This window comes from Panthera uncia, chromosome B1 (assembly GCF_023721935.1).
Source record: "Panthera uncia isolate 11264 chromosome B1, Puncia_PCG_1.0, whole genome shotgun sequence".
In the NCBI taxonomy this organism is placed as follows: Eukaryota; Metazoa; Chordata; class Mammalia; order Carnivora; family Felidae; genus Panthera; species Panthera uncia.
In genome coordinates this window covers 119,136,953-119,162,867 of record NC_064811.1, presented here as the reverse complement: position 1 = coordinate 119,162,867, position 25,915 = coordinate 119,136,953, and the positions used below count along the sequence as shown (strand labels likewise).

At 37.5% G+C, this 25,915-nt stretch overlaps 1 protein-coding gene across 1 annotated transcript in view; it reads right to left on the bottom strand.

Annotated features, from left to right (window-relative positions):
* Positions 1 to 7,083, bottom strand: part of USP38 (ubiquitin specific peptidase 38) — a 33,006-nt gene extending 25,923 nt beyond the window's left edge. Inside the window, exons 1-2 of the mRNA XM_049632220.1 lie at positions 5,829 to 7,083; positions 4,089 to 4,224 (exon numbers count right to left, since the gene is read on the bottom strand). Of these exons, the coding sequence (XP_049488177.1) occupies positions 4,089 to 4,224; positions 5,829 to 6,510 (818 nt within the window). The 5' untranslated portion in view covers positions 6,511 to 7,083. The remainder of the gene's footprint in view (positions 1 to 4,088; positions 4,225 to 5,828) is intronic.
* Between the last annotated feature and the right edge of the window lie 18,832 nt (positions 7,084 to 25,915).

Here is a 25,915-nt window from a genome sequence, read left to right as displayed (position 1 = left end):
ATCTTGTCCACCATGCATTGGTTACTGCATGAATTTTAAGGACACTTAACCTTGATATATCAAGTTAATTTCTTACCATTTAAGAACATTTAACTGTAGTTGTAATTTATGTACTTTGAAGTCTTTCTTCCTCCATTAGGCCAGGAGCTTAAGAGCAGTGATCTTACTACTGGGTTTTTGTTTGTTTGTTTGTTTTTCGATCTTTAATCTTTGGACCCCCAATATTTAGCACAGTGCTTGGCACTGAGAAGGAGCTCAAATTTGTGGAATAAATAAAACCATTTCTTTCTAGAGCTAAAAAATATGCAACTTGAAAACCCTTAAAATTAAAATTAGCAATATTATGTAGGATATAAAATAGATTTATTCTTAATATGTGGAGAATAAAACCAATTTTCACTTTTAGAAGGCAGCTTCATGGCTAGATCCAGCCTCAGTTGCGTATTTGTTATACTGTTTTAAAAATTGGGAAATTTCACATAAAAAACTTTCAGGTTTCTTTTGAAAAATCAGATCAGCCACACTGAACTCAAATTTCCTTGTGGCTCAAGAAAAATGGGGTTGAGGATCAGCTTCCTCTTTTGGAAGGTGATTGTGCACCCCATCCCTTATTATTTCAGTTACATACAGCCTATTTCATACTTTAATGTTACTTATCTGGTCCTGGTATGGTATTTGGAGTTCTTTGTATTATAGAAAATAACTGTTAAAGAATGGTAAGTGGTCTGTGTGGGGTAGTACGGACTATGGGGAATTATAAGGTGGGAGTATTATAAACTAATCATAGCTATTCTTTTCAGTTACATTTGCAACATAAGAGTAATTACTCCAGATACACTGTAGGTTAAATAGGATCATGTACGATAAATCAGAAATGCAATACAAAAACTGGATCACAACTTCCCATCCAAACAAATAGGCAAAAATTAATTATTGATTATATTTTATTTTAAAAAATTTATTTATTTATTTTAAGCAATCTCTATGCCCAATGTGGGGCTCAAACTCATGACTCTGAGATGAAGAGTTGCGTGCTCTTCCTACTGAGCCAGACAGGTGCCTCACAAATATATTTTAAAAACAAAACAAATTCATGGGGCACCTGGGTGGCTCAGTCGGTTGAGCAGCTGGCTTCGGCTCAGGTCATGACCTCACAGTTTGTGAGTTCAAGCCCTGCATCGGGCTCTGTGCTGACAGCTTGGAGCCTGGAGCCTGCTTTGGATTCTGAGTCTCCCTCTCTGCTCCTCCCCTGCTCTCTCTCTCTCTCTCTCTCTCAAAAATACATAAATAAACATTAAAAACAATTTTTTTTAAACAAAACAAATTCATAAGTTGGATACTATGACTGTTTGAAAACATTGAAAAATTAGGATTAAGAGTGCTGACTGCCAAGAATTGGAATTTGCACTTGATGTAGCAAGTGGTGAAGTCATTATAATTTGTTGATCAGAAGGGAAAAATGAATAGGTCAGGATGATTTAGAGAAGAGAGCTAAGTCAACTGCTGGCAAAAAGACCAACTAGAAGATTCTGTTGTAATGACTTAGGGCATATAATGAAAAATGTTGAATATTATTCCCTATGCAATGAAGGTGACAGACCAATTGATATCTAATTTCACTTTCAGCTCTGAAATCTATAATTCTCCAAATCTTCCCATTTTATTTAGAAGACCACATAATTTATGATATATTCATCTCAAAGAGAAAGAAATTTTAGTGCAGTTGTAGTCACACTGACAAAGGAATTATTACTGCTAGGCAGGACACAGAAGGAATTTCATTATGGAGAGATGGATGAGATATGAGTGTTTCTCAAAAATAAATGAACAATGAGAATTTTACATAAAGACTTGGAATTCAACCACGTATAGAAGAGAATTGATAAAATGATAAGAATAAATGGAGAAGTAAAAATAGAAAGGACAATATGAAGAAAATCCTAATAGAATGGTGTCACAACATTTCTAGAACTTTAAGAACTATGAATATAAAGATACCAAGAAGATGAAAACAACAATACAGACCGCCAAATATGGCAAAGAGATCACCATAAATTGAAAGTAGTGGGGATAGGGGTACCGGGGTGGCTCAGTCAATTATGCACCTGACTCTTGATTTTGGCTCAGGTCATGACCTCATGGTTCATGGGATTGAGCCCTGTGTTGGGCTCTGCTTGGGATTCTCTCTCTCCCTCTCTCTCTCTGCTCCCTCCTGCTCTCTCTCCCAAAATAAATAAATAAACTTAAAAAAAAAAAGTAGTGGGGATAGAGGCCATACAGTAAGAACGATTTATATAGATTTTTCTTCAATATACAAAGCAAGTTCACGTATCTATGGAAATTAAGGAGAGAATGAGCAATGAGAATCTGAAAGTAATAGTTACAGATAAATTGATTCAGTTAAATTTAAGAGCACAAGGAAGAAAGAAGGAAAGCAAGAAGAGAAAGAAAGTCCTTTTTAAACACTAGACAAAAAAGGGAAAAAGGTAGAAAATATCAAAGTCCTCAAAGTTTGTGTTACAGACAGTGAGATATGTATACATGTAACTTTCTGAGAAACCAACATAAATACTTAAGTTTATGTCATGACTATAATTTTATAGCAGGTACACAGAAACCATTTTGTTCCAAATCCCTGTATTTTATTTAGATGTGCTATACACATAGATACACACAGATACACACAGATACACACACACACACACACACACACACAATTACAAGAAACCCCAGGCAGATATGAAACAAAAATAGGTAGAGAGGTAAAGCTCAATTAGAAAAAGAGTCATTGAAATAAAGAAACATAATAGCTGGAATAAGCTCTATAAATGGGTACCTTTGAAGAAAAAATTATAGCAAATTGTAAGACAGTTCTGATGTTTTTCCCCTTAGCTCTTCACAGGGTTTGCTCCCTCATTTCATTTACATCTTTACTTCATCAGCACTGTCTCATTGAGGCTTTCCTAATCCATCCTATTTAAAATTCCAAGCCATTTCCTCATATTTTATGTCTTTCCTATCTACTTTTTTCCCAAAGTACTCCTCACTATTCAACATACTAAATTATAATCTTATTTATCATATTTAATAAAATCTAAAACAAAATCAACTTTAGGATGTATAATTAGTTTACATATCACTAAGGCAGGAAAAGTCACGTCTACAGCAAATGACTGCGTATTTCCACGTTAACATCTCTGAAATCAGGATGCATCTTGGAATCAATAAAATATGTTATTAGTTTACTGTATGCCTTTCCATCTAGAAAGTAAGCCCATGAAGACAGATAGTTTTATCCATTTGTTCAAGGAGATTCTGAAACACTGCCTTGCACTTATGGTAAGTGTCCAATAAATGTGATTTGAATAAATAAATGAATGATTGAGTTAATAAAAGCATGAAAATGTTGAGAAGGATAAATAATCTTAAGTTTACACCTACAGATATATGAATAAACTGCAAAACATCAAGAAGGAGAAAAACAAACATTAGCAGAAAAGCGTAACTACTGACAAAGGAATGACAATTTGACTGACAGCAGACTCCGTATCAGCAACAATAGTTGCCAGAAGACAATGCAGTATTATTTTGAAAATACGAGGAGAAAATGACTATCAATTAGAATTCTATATCTTGCCAAGTTCTCCACTGAAGATTAAGGAAGAAAAAACGTATTTCAAGCAAAGGTCGAGCGCATTACCCAGAAATTCCAGTTGAAAGAGAAAGTAAAAGTATATACTTAGCTTAAAAACAAAACAAAACAAAACAACCCAGAGAGAAGAAATAGGTTCCAGAAACAATAATGAGTAAAGAAATTAGTAAAATATATTGATAATCTAATATACAGTAAGCATATGTCTATATTTTTGGAATTAAAGTTTAGTTGAAAACGTTCTTTGAATTACTGGAATGCCTGTCAAATCTATAGTATGGTAAATAATTCATTCCAATTACTTTGGAGAATCTTTACGCATTTGATTCTATGATTTCAGTTTTAAAACTCTAAGTTTTTCCTTACCCACACAATACAACAAAATATCTCCTCCTCCCAAATCTACAACACCATCTATAGTGTCATGAAGAAGTACCTGCAAAGAGCTTGGGTCATACTTGCATCTTTTACATTTGGATCCGTAGTTAGGCTCCTGATGAGAACTGTAATCATCTGAAGAGGAATATGCTGCACAAGGCTTGCCAATGCTACAGAAGGTTCAAATGATGCATCTATTTTTTTAATTAAAAAAGAAAAAGGAATATGGCAAGAAAATTCAAGTAAAGTATTTAGAGAGAAACAATTTACCAAAAAAAAAAAAAAAAATGTTATTGCAGCAAAGGTGTTAATCAGGAAGCAGTTGTTAATGTTCTATCTCATGGGTAGACGTTAAATTACAGAAATGAGAGATGAGGGTGAATAGCAATGACTGTTCATTACACAGAAAATTACTACAATATAAAAACTATGGTTCGCTATTGCCAGATTTAGTCTGTAAGTTACTTTGTTTTCCTGTATTATTTAATATTAAGTTACTGTTGTGCTAAAATTTTCATTTGTAAGTCAGCAATGAAAGGTATCATTTAAATTCCCACTTTAGACCCTTCAATGTAACTTATAACCATGAATTACAGTAGTCATTATGTTGTTCTAAGGAAGATTTAAAAAATATCTTAATGAAGTAAAAATTAAGGTGAATTTTGAGGGAATTTGCTTAAACTACATAATAATTGAACAATTCAAGGTGAGCACCTTTACTGCTACAGCTGACAAAGTTCTGGGGAAATCTTACAGTTCTAGCTACACTGGTAATACAAGAAAAATTACAATCAAAAGAATAAAACAACTAAGATGCTGCAAATATACACTTGGTAATTCTTTTCTAAACATATTTAATTCATCACAATGCATGAAGCTTGTTAAAACTCTACTCTTATTTCTTTCTGGTTCTCAAGATAAAAGGAAGACACCTCCTTAAGAAGTTGATTCAAACAACAGCCAGGGAGAATGACTGTACCAAGAAGAGAGGAAGTAAACACAGTTTTGGATCTAGTTTCACAAATTACAGAGCTGAAAGCTCCAAGTCCAAAAAGGAATGTAGATATAAGGTAAAATCCCTGGTGAGAAAGCATATTCTTGCCAATTATTACTTGGCTCCTTCCCACTTTCTAAGGATGTAGTTCATGGGCTATACCCTGAGCACAAAAGCACCTATTTAAGGCCTCATACTCTTTCCTTTCGCTCATTCTACCTGCACCCTTTCTTTCCTACACTACAGCAGACAGAAAATGTCAATATTTAAAAACTACATAATTAACTGGAATAATCCAGTAATAAAACAAACCGCACAGCCCATGAATAAAAAAGTGGGAAAATTAAAAAAAAAAACAACAGGGGAAAAACTCGTAACAACAAGATGACAGAGTCAAAGTACAATAATAACATGGTAAACATTATCATGCTGTCATTAGTCACTAATGAATAGAAGCTTTATATAGTAGTTGTCAATCCTCAAAGCATTCCATAACTTCAGCAGAGGCTGGGCAATTAAGCAACTTATTTAGTGCCAAAGATCTTAGACCTCAATGTTCTCAACATTTAAAATAGGAACGCTGTCTTTTTTTTAAGGCACAAAGGGACAGCATAAAAAGGGTAGTGAATAGGAATACAATTTTGGATGAGGGTATGGAGATTTGTTTTCCATTGAAAATGTTTTCAGGGCAGAGAACCAAACATGGTTTTGTGTGTGTGTGTGTGTGTGTGTGTGTACGTGTGCGTGTGTAAGAGACACAATGAATTTCCAAGAGAGATTTTTTTGGAATATAGTAACACTTACCCGTGGAAGAAATGCTTGCAAAAACTTCTTGCAGGGAAGGGAGGAGTGTGGAGGGCTCCGCCTTCCAGATGTTCTGCAGCAAGTTACTCACTTTTGTCACCTGAGACACATATTCCCGCAGCTCCTTCTCCTGGGTGGACACGCACTGGAAATGGCCTATCGTTCGAACAAGCTGTTGACAGAAGGTGATTGACAATTTTCCCTTGGGGATGCACTGCACGAAGTCGCTCAGCAGGTCGCTCAATCGGGCACACAGCTGCGGCTCCGGCCTCTCACACACCATACGTAACACCTCCACTTGAAGCAGGCTGAAGAGGTCTAGCACCGACGGGCAGCTCATGATCAGCTTCAGGCCGTTGTGAATGTAGTCCAGAATGGCTACGTCCTTCCTGTCCAGCGAGTGGTAACCCTGCTGAAGGAGGCCCAACACGAACGTCTTGTTGAAGAAGGACTCGAACTCCGGCCGGTGGTACCGTGCATAGGCCTCCAGCACTTGGTGCCCCACCTGCCGTTGAAAGGGGTCTTGGCCCTCCAGGATGAGCCGGGTAGTCAGGTCAAACATGGCTTCGCACTGCGCCTCGTCCAGCCAATGCTCTGCTGATTCCACCACCTTCCGCACAATCACCCGTTTCAGGGGCAGTGGGTGCGAAGAACTCACCAGGCCCTCCAGGATCTTGTCCATTGTCGCCAAGCTGCAAGGCCAGGGCCACGGGGTTAGGAGCGGGGGCCGACAGTCCCGACGTGGGGCACGAGAGTCCCGTGGCAAAGGGGAACTTGGGGCGCAGCAGTAGCGGGACCGACCACCGCCACCACAGTCTCAGCAGCCACATTTATCGGGTAGGGGAGCCCATCCAAGTCCGGGTGGGGGGTGGCAAGCCTGGGTAGCGTAAGAGCCAGCACCGCCCGTCGCGGGCCTAAGGAGCCAGAGGCCCGCACTCCGCAGACGCCCCGGGCCTGCGTTCCCTCTCAGCATCAGCGCGGAGGGGATGGCGGGGACCCTCGGCAGCGGCGGTCACACAGGGCTCGGGGCTGCCAGCCAGTAGGTGGAGGAAGCTCGCCTTCGCTTCCTGGGGCAGGTGTGGGCGTCCGGCCTTTGGCAGGTCATAAGATGAAACCCGCCCTGGGTTGAGTCAGAAGCCGCTGTCACTGAACGTGCCGGGTCAGCTCCGGAGAAGAGAAGAAGCTAACACACTTGACCCGGATTCAGAAAGTCCCACAAACAGGAAGTGAAGGACTAAGACCCTCCGGAAAGGCCCGCCCCTCCGCCCCTCCACCGCCCCGCCGCCCCTCCTCCGCCCCGCCGCCCCTCCGCCCCTCCGCCGTCCCGCCCCTCTCTCCCTCTCCCCCTCCTCCGCCCCAACTCTCAGACTCCCCGCCCCCCACCCCGTCTACGCGCGGAATCCCTCCCCGTCTTGCTACTGCTGCGCAGGCGCGGCCGCTGCCTGTCCAGTCGCGCGGCGACGCTTGCGTCAGTGGGCATCGTGTGTCGAGTCACAGGCGGCTTTCTGGGAGGCGCGGCCGCGAGCGGAAGCTGAGGAGGTGGTTAGGATTTTTAGGATTCCTACTTCCTGATCTCTGTAGGTTCTGTCCGGGTCAGGTTACTCGTGAAAGCCCGAGGAAGTGCTATTTATGTAAAATTTTGTGAATAAGAAAGTTTTGGAAACGCGAGAAGAGCATTTAAGTAAAAAGTAAGGAAGGGAACTCAAAACTGGGATTGAGGAGAAAATGTTTAAGGTCTTGGGTCATTCATCGAGAAATGAATTAAGGCTGCTTAACGCGAATGCCTTTCTCCTATGTTGTGGTTATTAAAGTAAGGACTGTGCTGGCAGCTGCATACACATTTTAGGAAGGTCAGTGTTGGTAGAGGTTTGCTTCGTCAAGCGTCTAAGTCTTTTTAGTGAGCTTTTGGAACGTACGGAAAAACTAAAAGCCGTCCCCAAAATAGAAGAGTAAGGAAAATGGCAGGTGAGAAAGGATGAAAGGCATATATTTGCCTATGTCGTAGTAAAGAGTATTTAGTACCTCTTTTTCTTGCACTTCACTTAAATAGTGCTTCGCAGATACTGGGATTTTTATAAATTGAAGGTTTGTTGCAACCCTGTGTCAAGCAAGTCTTTTGGCACGGGCTTTCCAGCTGTTATTGCGAACTTCATAGCTCTGTCGCATTTTGGTAATCGTAATATTTCGAACTTTTTGATCATTACTTGTTAGGGTAATCTGTGAGCTGTGATTATTCACTGGAAGCTCAGATGATGGTTGGCATCTTTTAGCAATATAGTATTTTTAAATTAAGGTGTGTATGTTTTTAGACATAAAGCTATTACACACTTAATAGACTACAGCGTAGTGTAAAATTAGCATTTGTATACCCTAGGAAACCTCAGAATTCATTTGACTCCATTGTGGTAATTCATTACAGTGGTCTGGAACTGAACCAACAGTATCTCTGAGGTATGCCTGCATGTGTGTTTGCTGACATTGGAGATGGTTTATAGCAAACAGATGCAGTCATCATGCTTGTACTCTTTCAAATTAAATACCAAAGATTCACAATAAGAATTTAGGTTTTAATCAGAGGCCTTTAAATTGGGAAAACATTGCTTCATTATAGCCCCATTCAGGTTTGCCTAATATAGTTGTGAAATTTGGCATAAATAGCCTATAATGGTGACCAAATTTTAAAGAAATGGTTTAAGATTGTTTACTTTGCTAAATATTGTTTTGCTTTTACCAATTTACAAAATGATTACACCAATATATTTAACATTGTCAATTAGGGTAATCTTAAGAATAGTTTAGATGAGGGCCTCCTGGGTGGCTCAGTCGGTTAAGTGTCTGACTCTCGGTTTCGGCTCAGGTCATGATCTCACAGTTCGTGAGTTGGAACCCCACATCGGGCTCTGTGCTGACAGCACAGAGCCTGCCTGTGGTTTTCTCTCTCTCTCTTTCTGCCCCTCCCCTGCTCGCTCGCTCTCTCTCTCTCTCTCTCTCTCTCAAAATAAATAAACACACTTTTAAACAAACAAAAATAGAATAGTTTAGATGAGAAAAGGGTTAAGTAGAGGAAACTTGAGACTTAGTTGGTAGGAAGAAACTGCAGATAAAAGAGAAATAAAACAATTGATTTATCATGCTAGAGCACAGGAATAGCTTTGAAATTCTTCCTTTTCAAATAGAGGGTAAAACCACAGAGAAAAGTTTGACTTTACTGGGAATGGTGCCACATTGGAAGACAAAAATAATGTAGAAAGGAAAACATTAAGAAGAATGAATGGTAGGATGATGAATTTAAGGTGTAGCAGAGATTTGGAATTAGCTTAGTGGAGAATTTGCTAGGGAGCCAATTGAGGATGACTGAAGATTGCTAAACAACAGTGAGGTAATTACCCCAAAATATGCAGGAAGAAATATTGGTTGGTTAAAAACTTGACAAATAACTTTAAATAATTAATGACATTTCATTTTTTCTGTTATGTCTTGAGAAATTGAATGTTGTAAAATAAAATATGTGAGAGGACGTAGTGCAAGTTGTTCTCAGTCTGCATAATACACATAGCATAGTTTTATACTATCAGGCTTCCAAAAGCACCATGACTCAGTATTTTAAAAGTACTTCCTGAGTGATAGGTTCATGACAAAAAATATTTATTAGGGGTTTTATGCTAAAGTATTCAATGCATGTTTCCCTGTTTGGCCATTGGTTAAAAAAAATGTACATAATATGCTCTTCTTGTTAGAAGATTTAACTTGAAAAAGTGGTCAACTTTGTATAGTTTATTTTATACCACAACTAAAAGTTGTATAATAGTACCATGTTCTTATTCAACATCTTAAGATATTTTCAGAAGTCTATGGAAAGGTTTTGTTGGAAGTGGGTTATGCCACTGATCATTGAATTAATAGGTGTTATTGCTACAGCCTTTAAAATTTTGTATAAAGATTTACTCTAAGGCCCCAGTTGCAAATTAAATGGTTTTATGAATATCTTAGATCTGGGAGTGGGAGCTAAGTGATGGGGGTAAAAGAGAAAAAGCTCAAGATAAGGAATTATCATTTACCAGGCACCACTATTTGCTTGGGACTCAATATAGTATACTTTATCCTTAGTTCTCAAACAGACTTTTGGAGGTAGACATTAGGGTCTACAATTTATAGATAAGGTAATGAAAGTGTGAGAGGTCAAATAAATAGCTGTTAGATGCAAAGTGTGTGTGTGTGTTTATATGTTTGTGATAGGCAAAGAGGAAAGGCATTTCCAAAGGCAGTGGTTAGAGTTGGCCAACTGCAACCATGCTACTATGAGGTTGTGTTTCCCCAGGATGTTGATATCATCCTATAGAATCAAAAGCAAATTCATTGTGTAGATTAGAAGGAGCTGTGATTAATAAATCATCTTGTGAATGATTACTAATCACTTTATGCAATTTATGTTCATGTACATTTTTTAAATTGTAAGAAAAAAGGTGGAAAGATACCAATCACTTTGATATGGTGGTATAATATTTTTTATGATTTACATAATGTACACCATACTTCCCTAACTACTCAGTTTTAAAACCTTCAGTGCTTTCCATCTTATTTAGAATAAAATTCAAGTGCTTCCATTAACAATAAGACTCTTGAGTCTTTTCCTACCACTTTCCTTCTTACTATGTCAGCCACACTGGTCTTCTTATGTTCTTCATGTCAAACTATTTCAGGTCTTTGGGCTTTTGTACTTACTGAAATGTTCTGCTCTGGCTGCTATAATTTAAGTCTCTGCTCAGAAGTCATCTCCTCCTAGAGTCAGTTCTAGATTATCTACCACTCTATTATGTTACTCTGTTTATTTCTTTCTAGTACTTAACCACCATGTGAAATTAACTTAATTGTTATTTAATTGCCTGCAGTTCTTTCCACATTTCCTGTAGAATCGAATCTAAGCTCCATGAGGTCAAGAAATCCCAATTTTCTTAGTAAACTCCATATCTAGTAGTTAGAACAATAGCTGGCACAAAGTAAATAACCTAACAATTTATCGAACAATTTATTGAACTTTTTGTTAATTTTTTTAAACACGATGAATCACATATTTAAACAAATTCCAAGAAATCTACAAAATAACTTCTAGAATTAGTGAGTTCAGCAAGGTCTCAGGATACAAGATAAAAGACAAAAATCAATTGTACTTTTATATACTAGCAATGAACATGTGGGAACCCAAATAAAAAAAATAACACCATTTATAATTACCCCAAAACAAAAAATTTAGGTATAAATCTTTTTTTTTTTTAATTTTTTTAATGTTTATTTATTTTTGACAGAGAGAAAGAGAGAGACAGAGCTTGAGCGGGGGAGGGGCAGAGAGAGGGAAACACAGAATCTGAAGCAGGCTCCAGGCTCCCAGCTGTCAGCACAGAGCCCGACATGGGGCTCGAACTCACTGACTGCGAGATCATGACCTGAGCTGAAGTCAGACGCTCAACTGACTGAGCTACCCAGGCACCCCGGTATAAATCTTATAAAACATGGGAATTAAACTGAAATCAGTAAAACACTGATGAAAGATATAAAAGGAAATATATGAAGGTACGTATTGTGTTCATGGATTGGAAAATTTATGGTAAAGATGTTAATTATCCCCAAACTGATATACAGGTTTAACATAATTCGTGTTATAATCCCAGCAATTTTTTTTTGTAGATACAAAACTATTCTAAAATTTATATCGAGAGGCAAAGAAACTGGAATAGTAACAACAATTTTGAAAAAGAAGAATTAAGTGGGAGTAATCACTCTAGCCAAATTGAAAACTTATTATATACTACAGTAACCAACACAGTGTGGTACTAGCAGAGGGATAGACACCTAGATCAATGGAACAGGTTAGACTATCCAGAAATAGATGCACATAAATATGCTCAACTGGGTTTTGGCAAAGATGCATAGCCATTCAATGGAGAAAGGATAACCTTTTCAACAAATGGTGCTGGAGCAATTGGATATCTATAGGCAAAGAAAAAAAAAAACTTGACTTAAACCTCACACTTTATACAGAAACTAACTCAAAATGGACCATAGATTTAAATGTGAAACATAAAATCATAACACTTTTAGAAGAAAATAGGAAAAAATATTTGGGACCTAGGGCTTGGTAAGAGTATTTTGGCATGATACTGAAAGCAAATCAATAAATTGGACTTCATCAAAATTAAAAACTTTTCATTAGTGAAAGACCCTGTTAAAAGATTGGGGGGAAAAAAAGCTATAGAGTGGGAGAAAATATTTGTAAAACAGGTATTTGACAAAAGACTTGTATCTAGGATAAAGACCTCTCAGAATTCAATAGTGAAAGACTTTTGTATATCAAATGACAGTATCAAGAGAGTGAAAAGACTAAACAATGGGAGAAAATATTTGCAAAGTGTACATCTAATAAGGGATTAATATACAGAATATATAAAAAACTATAATTCAACAACAAAGCAACCCAATTCAAAAATGGGCAAAGGAAGTGAATAGATAATTTGTAAAGAAGATGTACAGATATACAAATGACCAATAAGCACATGAGAAGATGCTTAACATCGCTAGTCAGTAGGGAGATGCAATGAGATACCATTTTATACCTATTAGGATGGCTATTATTTAAAAGTGGGGGGGGGCGATAGCAAGTATTGGTAAAGATGTGCAGAAATTGTGCATTGCTGTTGAGAATGTAAAATGATGTAGCTGCTGTGGGAGACAATTTGAGGATTTGCTCAAGTTAAACATGGAATTACCATGTGATCCAATTGAGGAATTCCACTTTTAGGAATTACCAAAAGAATTGAAAGCAAGGATTCAAATAGATACTTGAACGCCAGTGTTCGTAGCAGCATTATTCACAATATCCAAGTATTCATTAACAGATGAGTGGATACACAAAATATGGTATATATACACAAGAATATTATTCAACCTTAAAAAGGAGTTAAATACTACAATATCAATCAACCTTGAAAACATGCTAAGTGAAATAAGCCAGACACCAAAGAACAAAAATTATAGGATTCCACTTAGGAAAAGTCAAATTTAGAGACAGTTGAGTAGAGGTTACCAGAGATCAGGGAAGGAGGAGCTTGGGAATTAATATTTAGTGGGTACAGGATTTCTGTTTGGGAGGATAAAAGTGTTTGGAATTTGATAGTGGTGATGATTTCACAACATTGTGAATGTACTTAATATCATTGAACTATACACTTAAAAATGATTAAAATGTTTTATGTGTATTTTACCACAGTAAAAAGTTTTAGAAAATGAGCAGTAAAAAAATTAAGCAATCCAATTAAAAAGCAAAAGACATGAAGGCATTTTACTGAAGAGGATATACAGATGGCACATAAGCACAAGAAAAGATGTTAAACATCAGTAGTTAGTAGGGAAATATAAATTAAGACCACGAGATATCATTTACACATCTATTAGAATAGCTAAAATAAAAAATAGTGACATTACCGATGCTGGAAAAGATGCAGAGAAACTAGATCTCATACATGCTGGTAGGAATGCAAAATCATTCAGCTACTCTGGAAAATTATTTGGCAGTTTCTTAACAATTAAATATGCAACTCCCTTATGACTAAGCAGTCAAATTGGGTTTTTATTCCAGAGAAATGAGAACTATTCATACAAAACACATACACAGATGTCCATAGCAGCTTTATTTGTAATAGCCAATAACTAGAAACAACCAAAATGTTTGTCAGTAGGTGAATGGCTAAATAAACTGTGGTATGTCCATACCATGGAATATTACTCAAAAAGAAAACTTGATAGACACACAACTTGGTTGGAACTCAAGGACATTATGTTAAGTGAAAGAAGCCAATCTCAAAGATTATATAATGTATGATTCCATTTATATACCATTCTCAAAGTGAGAAAATTTTAGACATAAGGGACAGATTAGTGGTTGCCAGAGCTTAGGGATGGTGGGGTTGGGGAAGAGGAGGGTGGGTATGACTATGAAGAGATAGCACGAGGTTGATTTTTTTGGTGATGAAATAGTTTTGTGGTGTATTAGTGTGGGCTCTCTAGAGAAACAGAATGGATAGAAACAGAACAATATGACATTTATTACAAGGAGTTCTCTCACACAGTTACAGACACTGAGAAGTACTGGGATCTAAAGTTGGTAAGCTAGAGTCCCAAGAGAGTCAATGCTATAGTTCTAGTCTAAATCTGAAGGCAGGTAGAATGAATTCTCTCTTACTCTGCCTTTTTGTTCTCTTCAGGCTTTTATTGGATTGGGTGAGGCTCACTCACATTGGGTAGAGCAATCTGCTTTATATAGTCAGTCTAGTGAATCAAATGTTAATCTCATTCAGAAATATCTTTGCAGACACACTAGAGAATAATAGCCAAATATCTGGGCACTCTGTGGCTCAGTTAGAGTAATACAAAATAAACTACACAAGTCCACCCTTTATCAACTTGGCACCCACAAACATCTCCTTAAACCATATTTAATCTCCAAATAAAGACAATAACAAGATCACAATTTTACCAAATATCCTGAAACTTTAACCATTGATGTAAAATTAATAGTACTTACACACTATATGTTCCATCTTATGTTACATAAGGGAATAAGAGGAAAGAAAAAATTTCTGCTGCATATATTAATATATATACTAAGCAAATACTTTTGTTATATATACCATGCAAATATAGTACACACACAAAGCTAACAAATTCAGGAAAATACTTATGATAACTACAGTCCTCAATTCTGTAACTGGTGTTGCGGACATAGCTGGTACTTATAAGAACCTTTTCTCACTGTCTTTATTCTCTTTGCTTTCAGCAAGCACTTCATCTGGTTGTGGCTCTTTGCCTGGTAGAGTGACTCAAACCTTTATTCCTGAGGAGTCTGGGCCATTAGTAGTCCTGCTTGGATTCTATTATAGATTTCCACTGACTTTAATCACTTAGGGTATATACTAAGAGATGCCTTAAGGTATCTTAATGTATCTCTTGTATTCCAGACAGTATATTCTTTATCTCTACCGTAGACTAGCAGTCGGATTTCCCTTTCATGGTCAGTATCAATCACCACAACCAGCACAGCAACTCTCTTCTTTGCCTGTTGATTCATAGGTGTGAGGAATCCAATGTGTCCTAGTGGCATCCTTAATTCTTAGTTTAGTGGAATCATTGTGTTTCCTGATGGAAGCATTCCTCCATTTGAAGGAGCATTTGAAGGAGCCAGCAGAGCATAAGGCCACAGAGGTATAACAAATTTTGCTAGTAGGTCACCAAGGGTAATAGTGGTGCCACTCCTATTTCTATCCCTTGATTTCTGGACCTGTGAATCCTGGCTGTGAGAGAAATAGCACCATGTATCAGATGCAGAATCAGAGACGATATAGCCTTCTGGAGAACTTTGTTTCAGCCCTGCAAGTTATTGTCACCTAATTGGCACTGTAACAGTCTTTAAAAGGCTATTCCACTGATCTGTCAAGCCAGCTATTTCAGGATGTGGGGATTGGGGTTGGGGGGGGGGCAAGATAATTCCATAAGCATGGGTCCGTTGCTACATTTTGTTTGCTGTGAAATGAGTTCCTTGATCAGAAGTAATGCTATATAGAATACCATGATGGTAGGTAAGGTATTCTGTGCATTCACGGATTGTTGTTTGGGCAGAAGCATTTTATACAGAGAAGGAAAACCCATATCCAGAGAAAATGAGTATTCCAGTAAGAACAAAACACTGCTCCTTCCATGATGGAAGCAGTCTAATGTAATCAATCTGCTGCCTGGTAGCTGGCTAGCACCTCAGGGAATGGTGCTGTATCGGGAATTAATGTTGTCTCTTGCCATATTGGACACTCAGCAGTGGCTATAGCCAGGTCAGTCTTGGTAAGTGGAAATCTATGTTGCCAAGCCTATGATAACCTCCATTCCTGTCACCATGACCACTTTGTTCATGAGCCAATTGGATGATGCCAGGGGTGGCTGGGGAAAAAGTGATTGCCCACAGTCTATGAATCAATATGTAATCATATATCTGGCCATTTCTCCTTCCAAGCAAAGTAAACAACCAGGTTCACTGCTCAAAGTTCTGCCCACTGGGGGGAGGTTTCCCTTCACCATTGTCCTTCAGGGATGTCCCAGAAAGAGGAACCGTAGTGCTACAACTGTCCATTTTTGGGTGGTGTCTGCATATTTCCCCAAACCGTCTGTAAACCAGGCCAGAATCTTCCCCTGTCAGCTGATTGTAGGGAGCTTCCTATGAGGCCATAGGTGCAGACTGGGAGAGAGAAGGCAATGCGACAGGAGTGAGGACCATGGGCATTCGGGCCACTTTACAGGTAACTTGTGCTTTCCGGGCCTGCTTAAGTCTAATCACATATATACCATTTTCACCTGATAATGGAGTGCCACGGTGCATGCCACATTTGTGGCTTAGTGGGTCAGATAACCCCCAGTTCATGATGAGCAACTCAGGTCACATGCTATCCTGGTGACCCGTGGTTACACATTCAGTCTCTACGAAGACCCAGTTGTAGGCCAGGAGTTGGTTTTCAGAAGGAGAGTCAATATCTGCAGAAGATGGCGGGATTGTACTCTAAAATCCTAGGGGCTTGTTTTGTGGTTCACCTCTAGAGATTTGTTGAAAGCTCCAAATACCATCTCTATCTGCTACAGACATTTCAAGGTCATTGGATATGGCGGATCATATGGCACAAATAGCAGAGCTGCCTGCACAGCCACCTGGACCTTTGGCAGAGCCTTCTGTTCTAGACCCCAGTCAAAACTAGCAGCTTTTCAGGTCACTCAGTAAATGGAATGGATTAAAAAACCCAAATGAAGAATATGTTTTCTCCCAAATGCAAAGAGGTCCACCAGCAGTTCTGCCTCTTTTTTGGTTGTACAAGGGGGCAGATGCAACGACTCTTACTTCACCTTAGAAGGAATATCTAAACATGCCCTATACCAGTGGATTCCTAGAAATCACTGAGGTAGAAGTGAACATTTGGCATATTTATTTCTTACTTTATGACATACAGATGTCTTACCAATAAGTCCACGTTGCTCACCAGGTCCAATCAGCATTTTGTCATCAATGTAGTAGACGAGTGTGATGTCTTGTGGAAGGAAAAGGTGATCAAGATATGTGTGAACTACCTTATGACCTCTATGTTGGGGCTGGAGAGATAATAGCCTAAGATCGGATAGTGAAGATGTATTGTTTGCTTGCTAGCTGGAAGCAGATTTCTTTTGGTGGTATTTACTAATAGATTTTGAGAAAGCATTTGCCAGATCAAAAGCTGCGTACAGATACCAGGGGATGTGTTAATTTGCTCAGGCAATGGAACCACATCTCGTAGAGCAACAGCAATCGGAGTCTGCACCTGGTTAAGCTTGTGATAATCCATTGTCATTCTCCAAGATCATCTGTCTTCTGCACAGGTTAAATAAATGAGTTGAATGGGAATGTGGTGGGAATCACACTCTTGTAACTTTCACGTCCTTGGTTGTGGCACTAATCTTTGTAGTCTTTCTAGGAGTATGATATTGCTTTTGGTTTACTCTTGTCCTAGGTAGAAGTGGTTCTAATGGATTCTACTTGGCCTTTTCCACCTTAATAGCCCTCACTTCGCACAGGTCAGGGAACCAACATGGGGATTCTGCTAGTTGTTGAGTACATCTGTGAATTCTGAACCTTTGGAAATAACTACAGAATGGGCTAGGGAACTCACTGGGCTCACTGTGAGACAGACCTGAACTAAAATTCTGTTATTCTATTCCTTCATAAGCTCCTACTCTGATTGGTAGATCACAGTGATGTTTTGGATCTCCTAGAATTAGTGTCAATTCAGAATCAGTGTCTAGCAGTCTCTGAAGACTCTGATTATTTGTTTTTCCTGCAATGTAGTTAACCCTGGCAAAAGCCTATATGTCACTTAGAGGAAGGCTGAGAGAAAGATTAACAATATAAATATTTGGCAATGTACTGGGGTTCTTCCTCAAGGGTATCCAGCCTTCCCTTCATTCAAAGGGATCTGGATCTGTAAACTAGCTCACAGTCTGAGAACTAATTGAGGGGTCATGATTTTTATGATTCAGGTTGGACTTTTGTTTACCTGACCTAGAACCTTCCTGTTTATACACATCAAGTAAGAATTTAGTAGGCTTCCTATCTTTCTCTATTTCACTTCTAGGAATACCGTGATCAGTAGCCAATGTTATACATCTGTGCAAATCAGGCTATTCAGATTGCTACTTTGACTGTGCTGTCCATTATGGTAACCACATCTTGACTGTCAGTTGAGGGCTGCCACTTCACTTCTGCTACTTTGAGATCCAATTACTCTCATTGCATTTAGATTTTCTAATTTGGTGACTGCGGTCTACATTGTAAGGTCAGGCCTATAGAGATCAGCAATCACTGAGCATTTCAAAGATGCTGAGGCTCTCCTGTCAAATTTTTTACAGTAGTAGTGAACAATATGTTTTATGGGCCCTCCTGGTGTGGGTAAGTAGATATTAAATGACAAGTCCACTTTAACATTCCAATCTCCCTAAGCCTTTGAATCCCTTCTTCTGCATTAAAGCAAGGTAGGTTTGGTATTTCTAATTTGCTCACTGTGGGGTGACTGAGATTGCTAAATAAATTAGTATAGTTAGAAGAAGAGAAATCCCTCTAAGCTGGACAATCCTACTTAAGGTATTCAGAATACTAGAAAGAAACAACAAAAGAGACTATGAAGAAGGTATAGTGTGATGGGAAAAAACAAAACAAAACAAGAGAGAGTGGTACCCTGGAAATCATATGAAGAAAACAATTAGCTGCATCTCATATTACTAAGCGGTCTGATACGATGAGGATTGAGAACTGACTACTGGATTTAATAACATTAGGATGAGTGGTTGGATGGAGTGGTAAGTGTTAAAGCTTGATAGTAGACTCAAGAGAAAATGGGAAAGAAATTGGTGACATCAAGTATAATAAACTCTTTCAAGGAAATTTGCCAAAGTGAAGGGGAAAGGATGGGGTGGTAGCTATAAAGTGAAGCAGGACCAAGTAAAAGTTTCATTTTAAGAAAATAGAAAAAGCATGCTTGTTAGCAAATGGAAAAAAAAATCTAGGAAAGAGGGAAAATTATTGATATTGAGGAGAGAAGGAAGAATTGCTGAGATCATGCTCTGGACTAGATGGGAAAAGACCTAGTATACAAGTTGAGGGGTTTCTCTTTGCTAGGAGCATGAACAAGTTCACTCAGTAGTAAGAGAAACAGTAGTTGCAGGTAGGTGGGTGAATGTGGTTGTGGGAGTTTGCAGAAATTCTTGTCTGAATGCTTCTGTTTTATCAGTAAAATAGAAAGCAAGGTCATCAGTTGAAAATAAGAGTAAAAGAAGAGTTGGAAATTTTAGGAGAGACATCAGTGAAGCTATGTAGGAAACACAGTATGACTCCTAGGCAGCATTAAGGGCCCATTTGAAATTGGAGATCATGAATGTAAAAAAAAGACCGGTATATTTATTTATTTGTTTCCTCCAGCTATGTTTACATGCACAGGTGGAAGTATGGAATAGGCAGAGAAAAGGACAAAAACAGGGTTGTGGTCTATCCAAATACAAGGAAATAAGAGAAGGGCAGGGGAGTTCAGGGTGTGTGCAAGGAAGTGATTATGATTGACCATGCAATACAAGGTGAATAAGGATAGAAGTTAAGATATGAGGGGGTGAGAGACAATGAATTGTAGAAAAGATGTTAGAACCAATGAATTATAGATTTTGGTGGGGTCAGAGACTTGTGGGAATTCTTCAGATTCCAGCTAGAGGTAGTTAACTAGAAATATAGGAGATGGTGGCCAGAAAGTGGGATGCCTCAAATTGAGATGATTGAGAAACTGTAGTTATTACAGATGACAAAGATGGAGGTATGGTCATGTAAGTAAATAGCTGAAGTAAGGTGGAGGATAAAATCATCAGAGGAGAGGAGGTCAAGGACTGAATGACAATGTACTAGGTGGATCATCTATGTGGACACTGAAGTCAACTGAAAATTATGACATGAATAAGGGTGTGAGATGGTGTTGGAGAGTTAAGAACAAAAATCTTGAAGGAGTAGGATGGAGGAGGATAAGATTGTTTGAGCACTGCAGCAAGGAAGAGGGAATTAATGCTGTAGCTTAAGGTAATGAAATTTAAATGGAATGTGTTTATGGAAGAGGGAGGAAGAATGGTATGGAGCAACAGGAAACAAGAATGTTTTCTTCTCTTACCTTTAGGCCTCCTAATGGTGGAATTAGGACTTTGAGCTGCAGAGGAGAGGGCTACAGGCTTGATCAAGTTTTAAAGCAAGAAGGGAAGAAAATGTTCAAAGAAGGCCATTTTGCTGATGACTGAGTCTCAAAAGGCACAGTTGAAAGATTTAAGGTGTTGGACAAGGATAAGAAATGGGGGTCAAAAAGTGGATATTCAGAGCCTTACAGGAATTAGAGTCCTGAAGATGAGAGTTTACTTTGGCTTTTTGTGAAAACTAAAATCAATAGGCATAAAGGGCATTCTGAGATTAATCTTGATGAAAGTCTTTGATAGAAGCCTTAAGTTCAGAATTGAAACTAATAATGAAACAAATGTGCACCCTTGGTGCCTATTCAAGGACAAATTTGGGCTTAGTTTACTCATGAGTGAAATACCTGTTGGCAAAATGTCTGCCTCTAAAGGGTATAGGGTAGTATATGAGGTTATGAAGGAATCTGAATACCTTGAAGGTAATCAAGGCATATTATTCATTGCCTTTGGTTTACATTGTATGGCAATTATTGCTGCTATCTCAAAGATTTTCATTATCATAAGGAGATTTTTCTCAAAAGCTAAGCAATAATTTTTTCCCTTTTACCTGAGAAGAGTCTGTATAACAGTAGCATCTTTTTGATTTATAGACATTTTACCTATTGTTATGTTCAAACAAAATTTAAAAATTTTTTAAATGTTTATTTGTTTTTGAGAGAGAGAGAGAGAGAGAGAGAGAGAGAGAGAGAATCCAAAGCAGGCTCCAGGCTCTGAACTGTCAGCACAAAGCCCAATGCAGGGCTCTAACCCACATTATGATCTGAGCCAAAGTTGGATGCCACCTAGTCACCCCTCAAACGAAATTTTAAACTTGAAATTTGATTAAAATAAATCCCAGAAGATTAAAGCAATTATAACTGGATGAACATAAATTCAAAATAAAGAAATGATAGGGGGACTCCAAAAATAGCCCTATAAATTGGACAGAAATGTTTATAGGTACATAAGAAAACTATAACGTTCCCCTATGTTTCCTAGAATCATCTACAAATAATACAAGAAAAAACAGTGGGGGGAGGGAGTATTAAGTTTTGTGTATGTCTTGTTTTGGTCAACCCACTTATCTTCCCTAAGACTAGACCTGTGTGTCTCCTCTTCCTCACTTATTTATAACAGGAACTCAGAAATAACCATTGCTACTGTTAAATGTTGAAAGGGAAGCAATATTCTGGTTGGAGACAACCAAGGTGTTGCCTTGCTTGGAGAGAGGTATGTAACCACAGGACAGTACAAGTGAAGTGTACAGTACAGTAGGAGTGAAGCAGAGAGTGAGAAAGTAGGGAGCTGTGGCATGGTTGTAGTTTTATTTTGTGATTGGGGTCTTTGCATGGTCTGAAAATTTGTGTTTGTTAAAACAGGGAGAGGGCTGGAATAGATAATTGTGCAGTGTTTGTGTATAGGTTTTGAAGATTTAGATGAACAGCAGGACTGAGAATTTTTTCACTTACTGTTTAGGTTTTTTTTAAGTTTCTGCCCTGACAATTCATGTGTAAGACACACTTTGGCATGGCACATTTTAGAAAGAATGAAACTAGGGTCTGTCAATAGGTACCTCATAGTTTTATAAAAGTAAATTAAATAAAATATGCAAAGTACATAGCCCGGTGCTTGGCTTAGGTCGAACTTACTTTCTTAAAAATTTCCCGAGAAATTTCCTATTCATTTTTGAATGTATTATAGAAATAAAATAATGACTTCTGGTTGCAACAAACTTCTCTATTATTTAGATAAGATCTTTAATGCTGTACTATAAAATATTCTCAGAGCATGCTGTATCTCTGTCTAGAACTCAACACAATTATAATTATTTTTTTCTGTAATTCTTGAATATCTTTCTTCAACACTAGGAGTGAGTCCCATGAGGACAGGGGTCATATTTATCTTGGTTCCTGCTCCTTACCCAGCACCTGACACCGTATCTCCCAGGACTCAGCACTCAATTATTAAATAATTAATCTTGGTTTTAGTCAAGATCCATTTGGGGATATGCTCATTTGACAAAAATAAATATTTTTAAAGAGAGATTTGACAAGAAATAAGTTCTTCAGTGGTATTATGAATCTTTAGGAATTTTGCATCTTAACTTCCTTTGCTGTAACTGGAATATATGTGTGCGCGTATATATATATATATATATATATACGCGCACACATACATACACATGTATACGTACACACACAATATATGTGTGTGTATATACAGATATATATATATATATATGCACACACATACATACACATGTATACGACACAGTTGTATATATGTATATATAGCTGTATATGTATACATAGGTACATATATGTATATATGAGTTTTCTTAAGATAATGTGGACATAGTCTGTAGGTTATTAAATATTTAAAATAATGTTTCATTGTCTTATTTCTGAGGCTTTGTACATACTGTTTCTGAAAGATCTATCACCAGCTAGTTTTATTTCTTAGCTGAAACAATATGTGATATTCCGTTACAGGCTCCAATGTAGAAAAAAAATATTTGTATTTTAGGAAAATGGTACTTAAGTCAAGTTTAGCTATAAAGCACTTTCATGTGAAGAGCAATCCAGAGTGTTTATTTGAAGTATCCCTTCAAGCTCTAAGTGGTGGCAAACAAAGCACCAGGGAATTAAGAACAAAGCAGAGCACATTGTCTTTCTGTTTTTTAATATGTTGTATATTTTTTCACTTTCAGTTGCAGATTAGTGAAGAAAAACTATTACTGTTTTTCAAAACAGACCAAAGTGGATTTACTCTATCCTCTCTTTTATGGTGGGCCTTGGGTAAGTTACATAATTTTACCTCAGCTTCCTCATCTGCAAAATGAGGATAGTACCACCTTATTCCTAGGAATGTTCTATGGATTAAATAATCCAGTGTTCATAAAGTGTTTGACACATAATAACACACAACAAATATTTCTTTCCTGTCTTTTATTAGTTGGTAGTTTGGCTGAGAAAAAACAGAGATGTAGGATTTTACTGAGCAATATCCTTTGACACTTAGACCAGGTCTTCCCCATCCCTCCCCTCATCTCCATTCCCCTCCTCGCCCTCCCTTTCTTTCCTCCTTTTTTCCCCATTCTATCAGAAAAGTAAAGGTTGTGCTTTGAGTTGTAATTTGTTTTTATGAGGAAGGTCACTAGGGGATGAGAATAATGAGGGATACATTCTCAACTATCCACATCTGGATCTTGGATTGGTTTAGAAAGCTCAGAAAACTGAGGGGTTGTAGTAAGTTTACTGGGAAGAAAATGTTTAATAAAAGCATTGAGGAAAACAGTTAATAGATTATTAAATATATTTATTATTCATGACTGTACTATAGGTGCAAGAGCTTATTACAGAGTTTCTATATTACAAAGGGACCCATGAAAAGAGACGGGTAGGATTGGTAGGCAGACTAGAAATCATTTTTTGTTTGTTTGTTTTGGTTGTTTATTGGTTTGTTTGAGATAAAAAGGATAGTGATGCACTTTGTTTCTAAGCTTGTAATCAGAACTTTGAATGTAATCTATAAGTATTTTCTTCCAAAGCCAAAGCCTGTCCCCTTTTAATGTCATTTGTAAGGTAAAGTCAGTGTGACTGTATTTATCTAACAAAAAAATTTTCTATCTAATGTTATCTCATAATTCCATATTTTGGTTCTGGTCAAATCATCTGGAAGTGATGGATCACAAGGATATATTAACCACTCTACTCAATTTAGCTTACAGTAGATGCAAATTCCAGTTATTCATATTTTTCATTTGTTCTACTCCAGAGTTTTTTGATTCTTACCAGTGATATGTACCACAGTAACTTTAACTCCCTGTAGGTTATTATACGGTTAATAAAAGATCTTCCTTAAGAAAGGGAACAATTTCAACTAATCAGCAGTCACAGGCCCCAGGTATTACGTAATTCAGTTAAATTTTTATTAATTTGATTCAAATGCTGGGTCAACTCTATAATTCAATTCTCTTACTCCCTGACTGCTGAAATATTAAGTCAAGAAACTGAACTAATTGATACATTTCTAGTTCATGTTATCCACCCATGAAATAGGTGTGTTCATTGCTGTTAAACAAGTTTTATGTTTCACTCTAAATATTTTGTATTTCTCCAGCACTCAATCACCCCACCCATGATTTTCTTTGATAATGTGCTTCTTTCTTCGTTGGAAAGATTGAGGACTATCACATCAATTCTATTAATTTTCCTCTTCATTGGAAAAATTTTTTGAATTTTTACATACTTTCCATCTTCCTTCTAATCTCAGAAAAGAAAATTTCCTCTTTTTGTTAATTCTGATGCTTGTGCCTTCCATCTCTTCTCACCTTTTGGTGATATTTTGCTTCATCAATTATATCCTTGTATCATCAGTCTCTTTCCATTCTCCTCACTTTCCCTCAACAGACATGTTTTTTTCGTTAATCTTGTTATCTTATTTATTTGCCCTTCAAGAGCTCACGGTATTTTAACAACACTTTATAAAGTAATATATGCCTTACATTGTCTAAACTATATGAAAAAGATTGTACACTTGACTCTTGTAGCTTAGGAGCCTCACTGAGAATTACTAGTAAAACTAACCTTAACCATGTGATTCATTTTGGCATATGTACTTTTAAATGATTGAAAATAGGTTTATGTTAATTATTTATGTGATTAGATGCATATTCTAATTTTACTAATTTAACAACAAATTATTTTCCTCTATTCATATTTTACTCAAGAATGATCTATTAGACAAAAATTGATATAATTTACCAGAAAAAATGGGTATCATTATTCTTGCAGGAAGAACCCCCTCTTGGGTACTTTTGTATCTCTCTGGGCTTATGATTTTCTACCCTGAAAATCAGACTCATTATTTCAGTGACTGTTTTGTAGTTATACTACAAAATACACTACTGAGATACTTTGCTGTCTCAGAAATTAATCAAGGCCAACCCTATCCTACCAAACCTAGAAATAACAGCAATATAACCTTTTGAAAACCAGTTAAAAAAACCCTCATGCTGCTTTATATCACTTAAATACTACCATGCCATAATGAAATAGCCAAACAACTATGTTTTCATCGCATGGCAAAAATATATGTCTCATGAGATTATGAGAACTGTTGTGACTAAAATACATCACTAACACAATCAAAGCATTATTACCTATGACCATCTGTTGGCATATGGGAATAGCATCTTATATAGAACAAGAGAACAGGGTTGCCTGGGTGGCTTAGTTGCTTGAGCATCCGACTTCAGCTTAGGTCATAATCTCATGGTTTTTAGGTTCGAGCCCTGCGTCAGGCTCTGTGCTGAAAGCTCAGAGCCTGGAGCCTACTTTGGATTCTGTGTCTTCCTCTCTCTCTCTCTGCCCTTCCCCTGCTTGTGCTCTGTCTCTGTCTCTCAAAAAATAAATAAATAAACATTAAAAAAAAAGGACCAGAGAACAAATTTACATTCATACCTAAATATGTACTTTCAAGAATTAGAGAAATAAATACACAAAAGATACATAGTAATAAAGTTCAAATGAAATATACAAATGTTAGGTTTTTAATGTAATTTGGAGGCACTTTTTTGCAGGTAAAACCTATAAAATTATTGAATGTTAAAAACACATTCTGGAGGATTCTTGGAAGATGGCAGAGTAAGAAGCACCAAGAATCCGTCTCCCCATTGAGACAACAATACACTGGCAGAATTTGTCTGCTGCAACTGTTTCAGAACTCTGGAATCTATTGAAGACTTGCAAATTCCAGGGGATATCTTGGATGGCAAA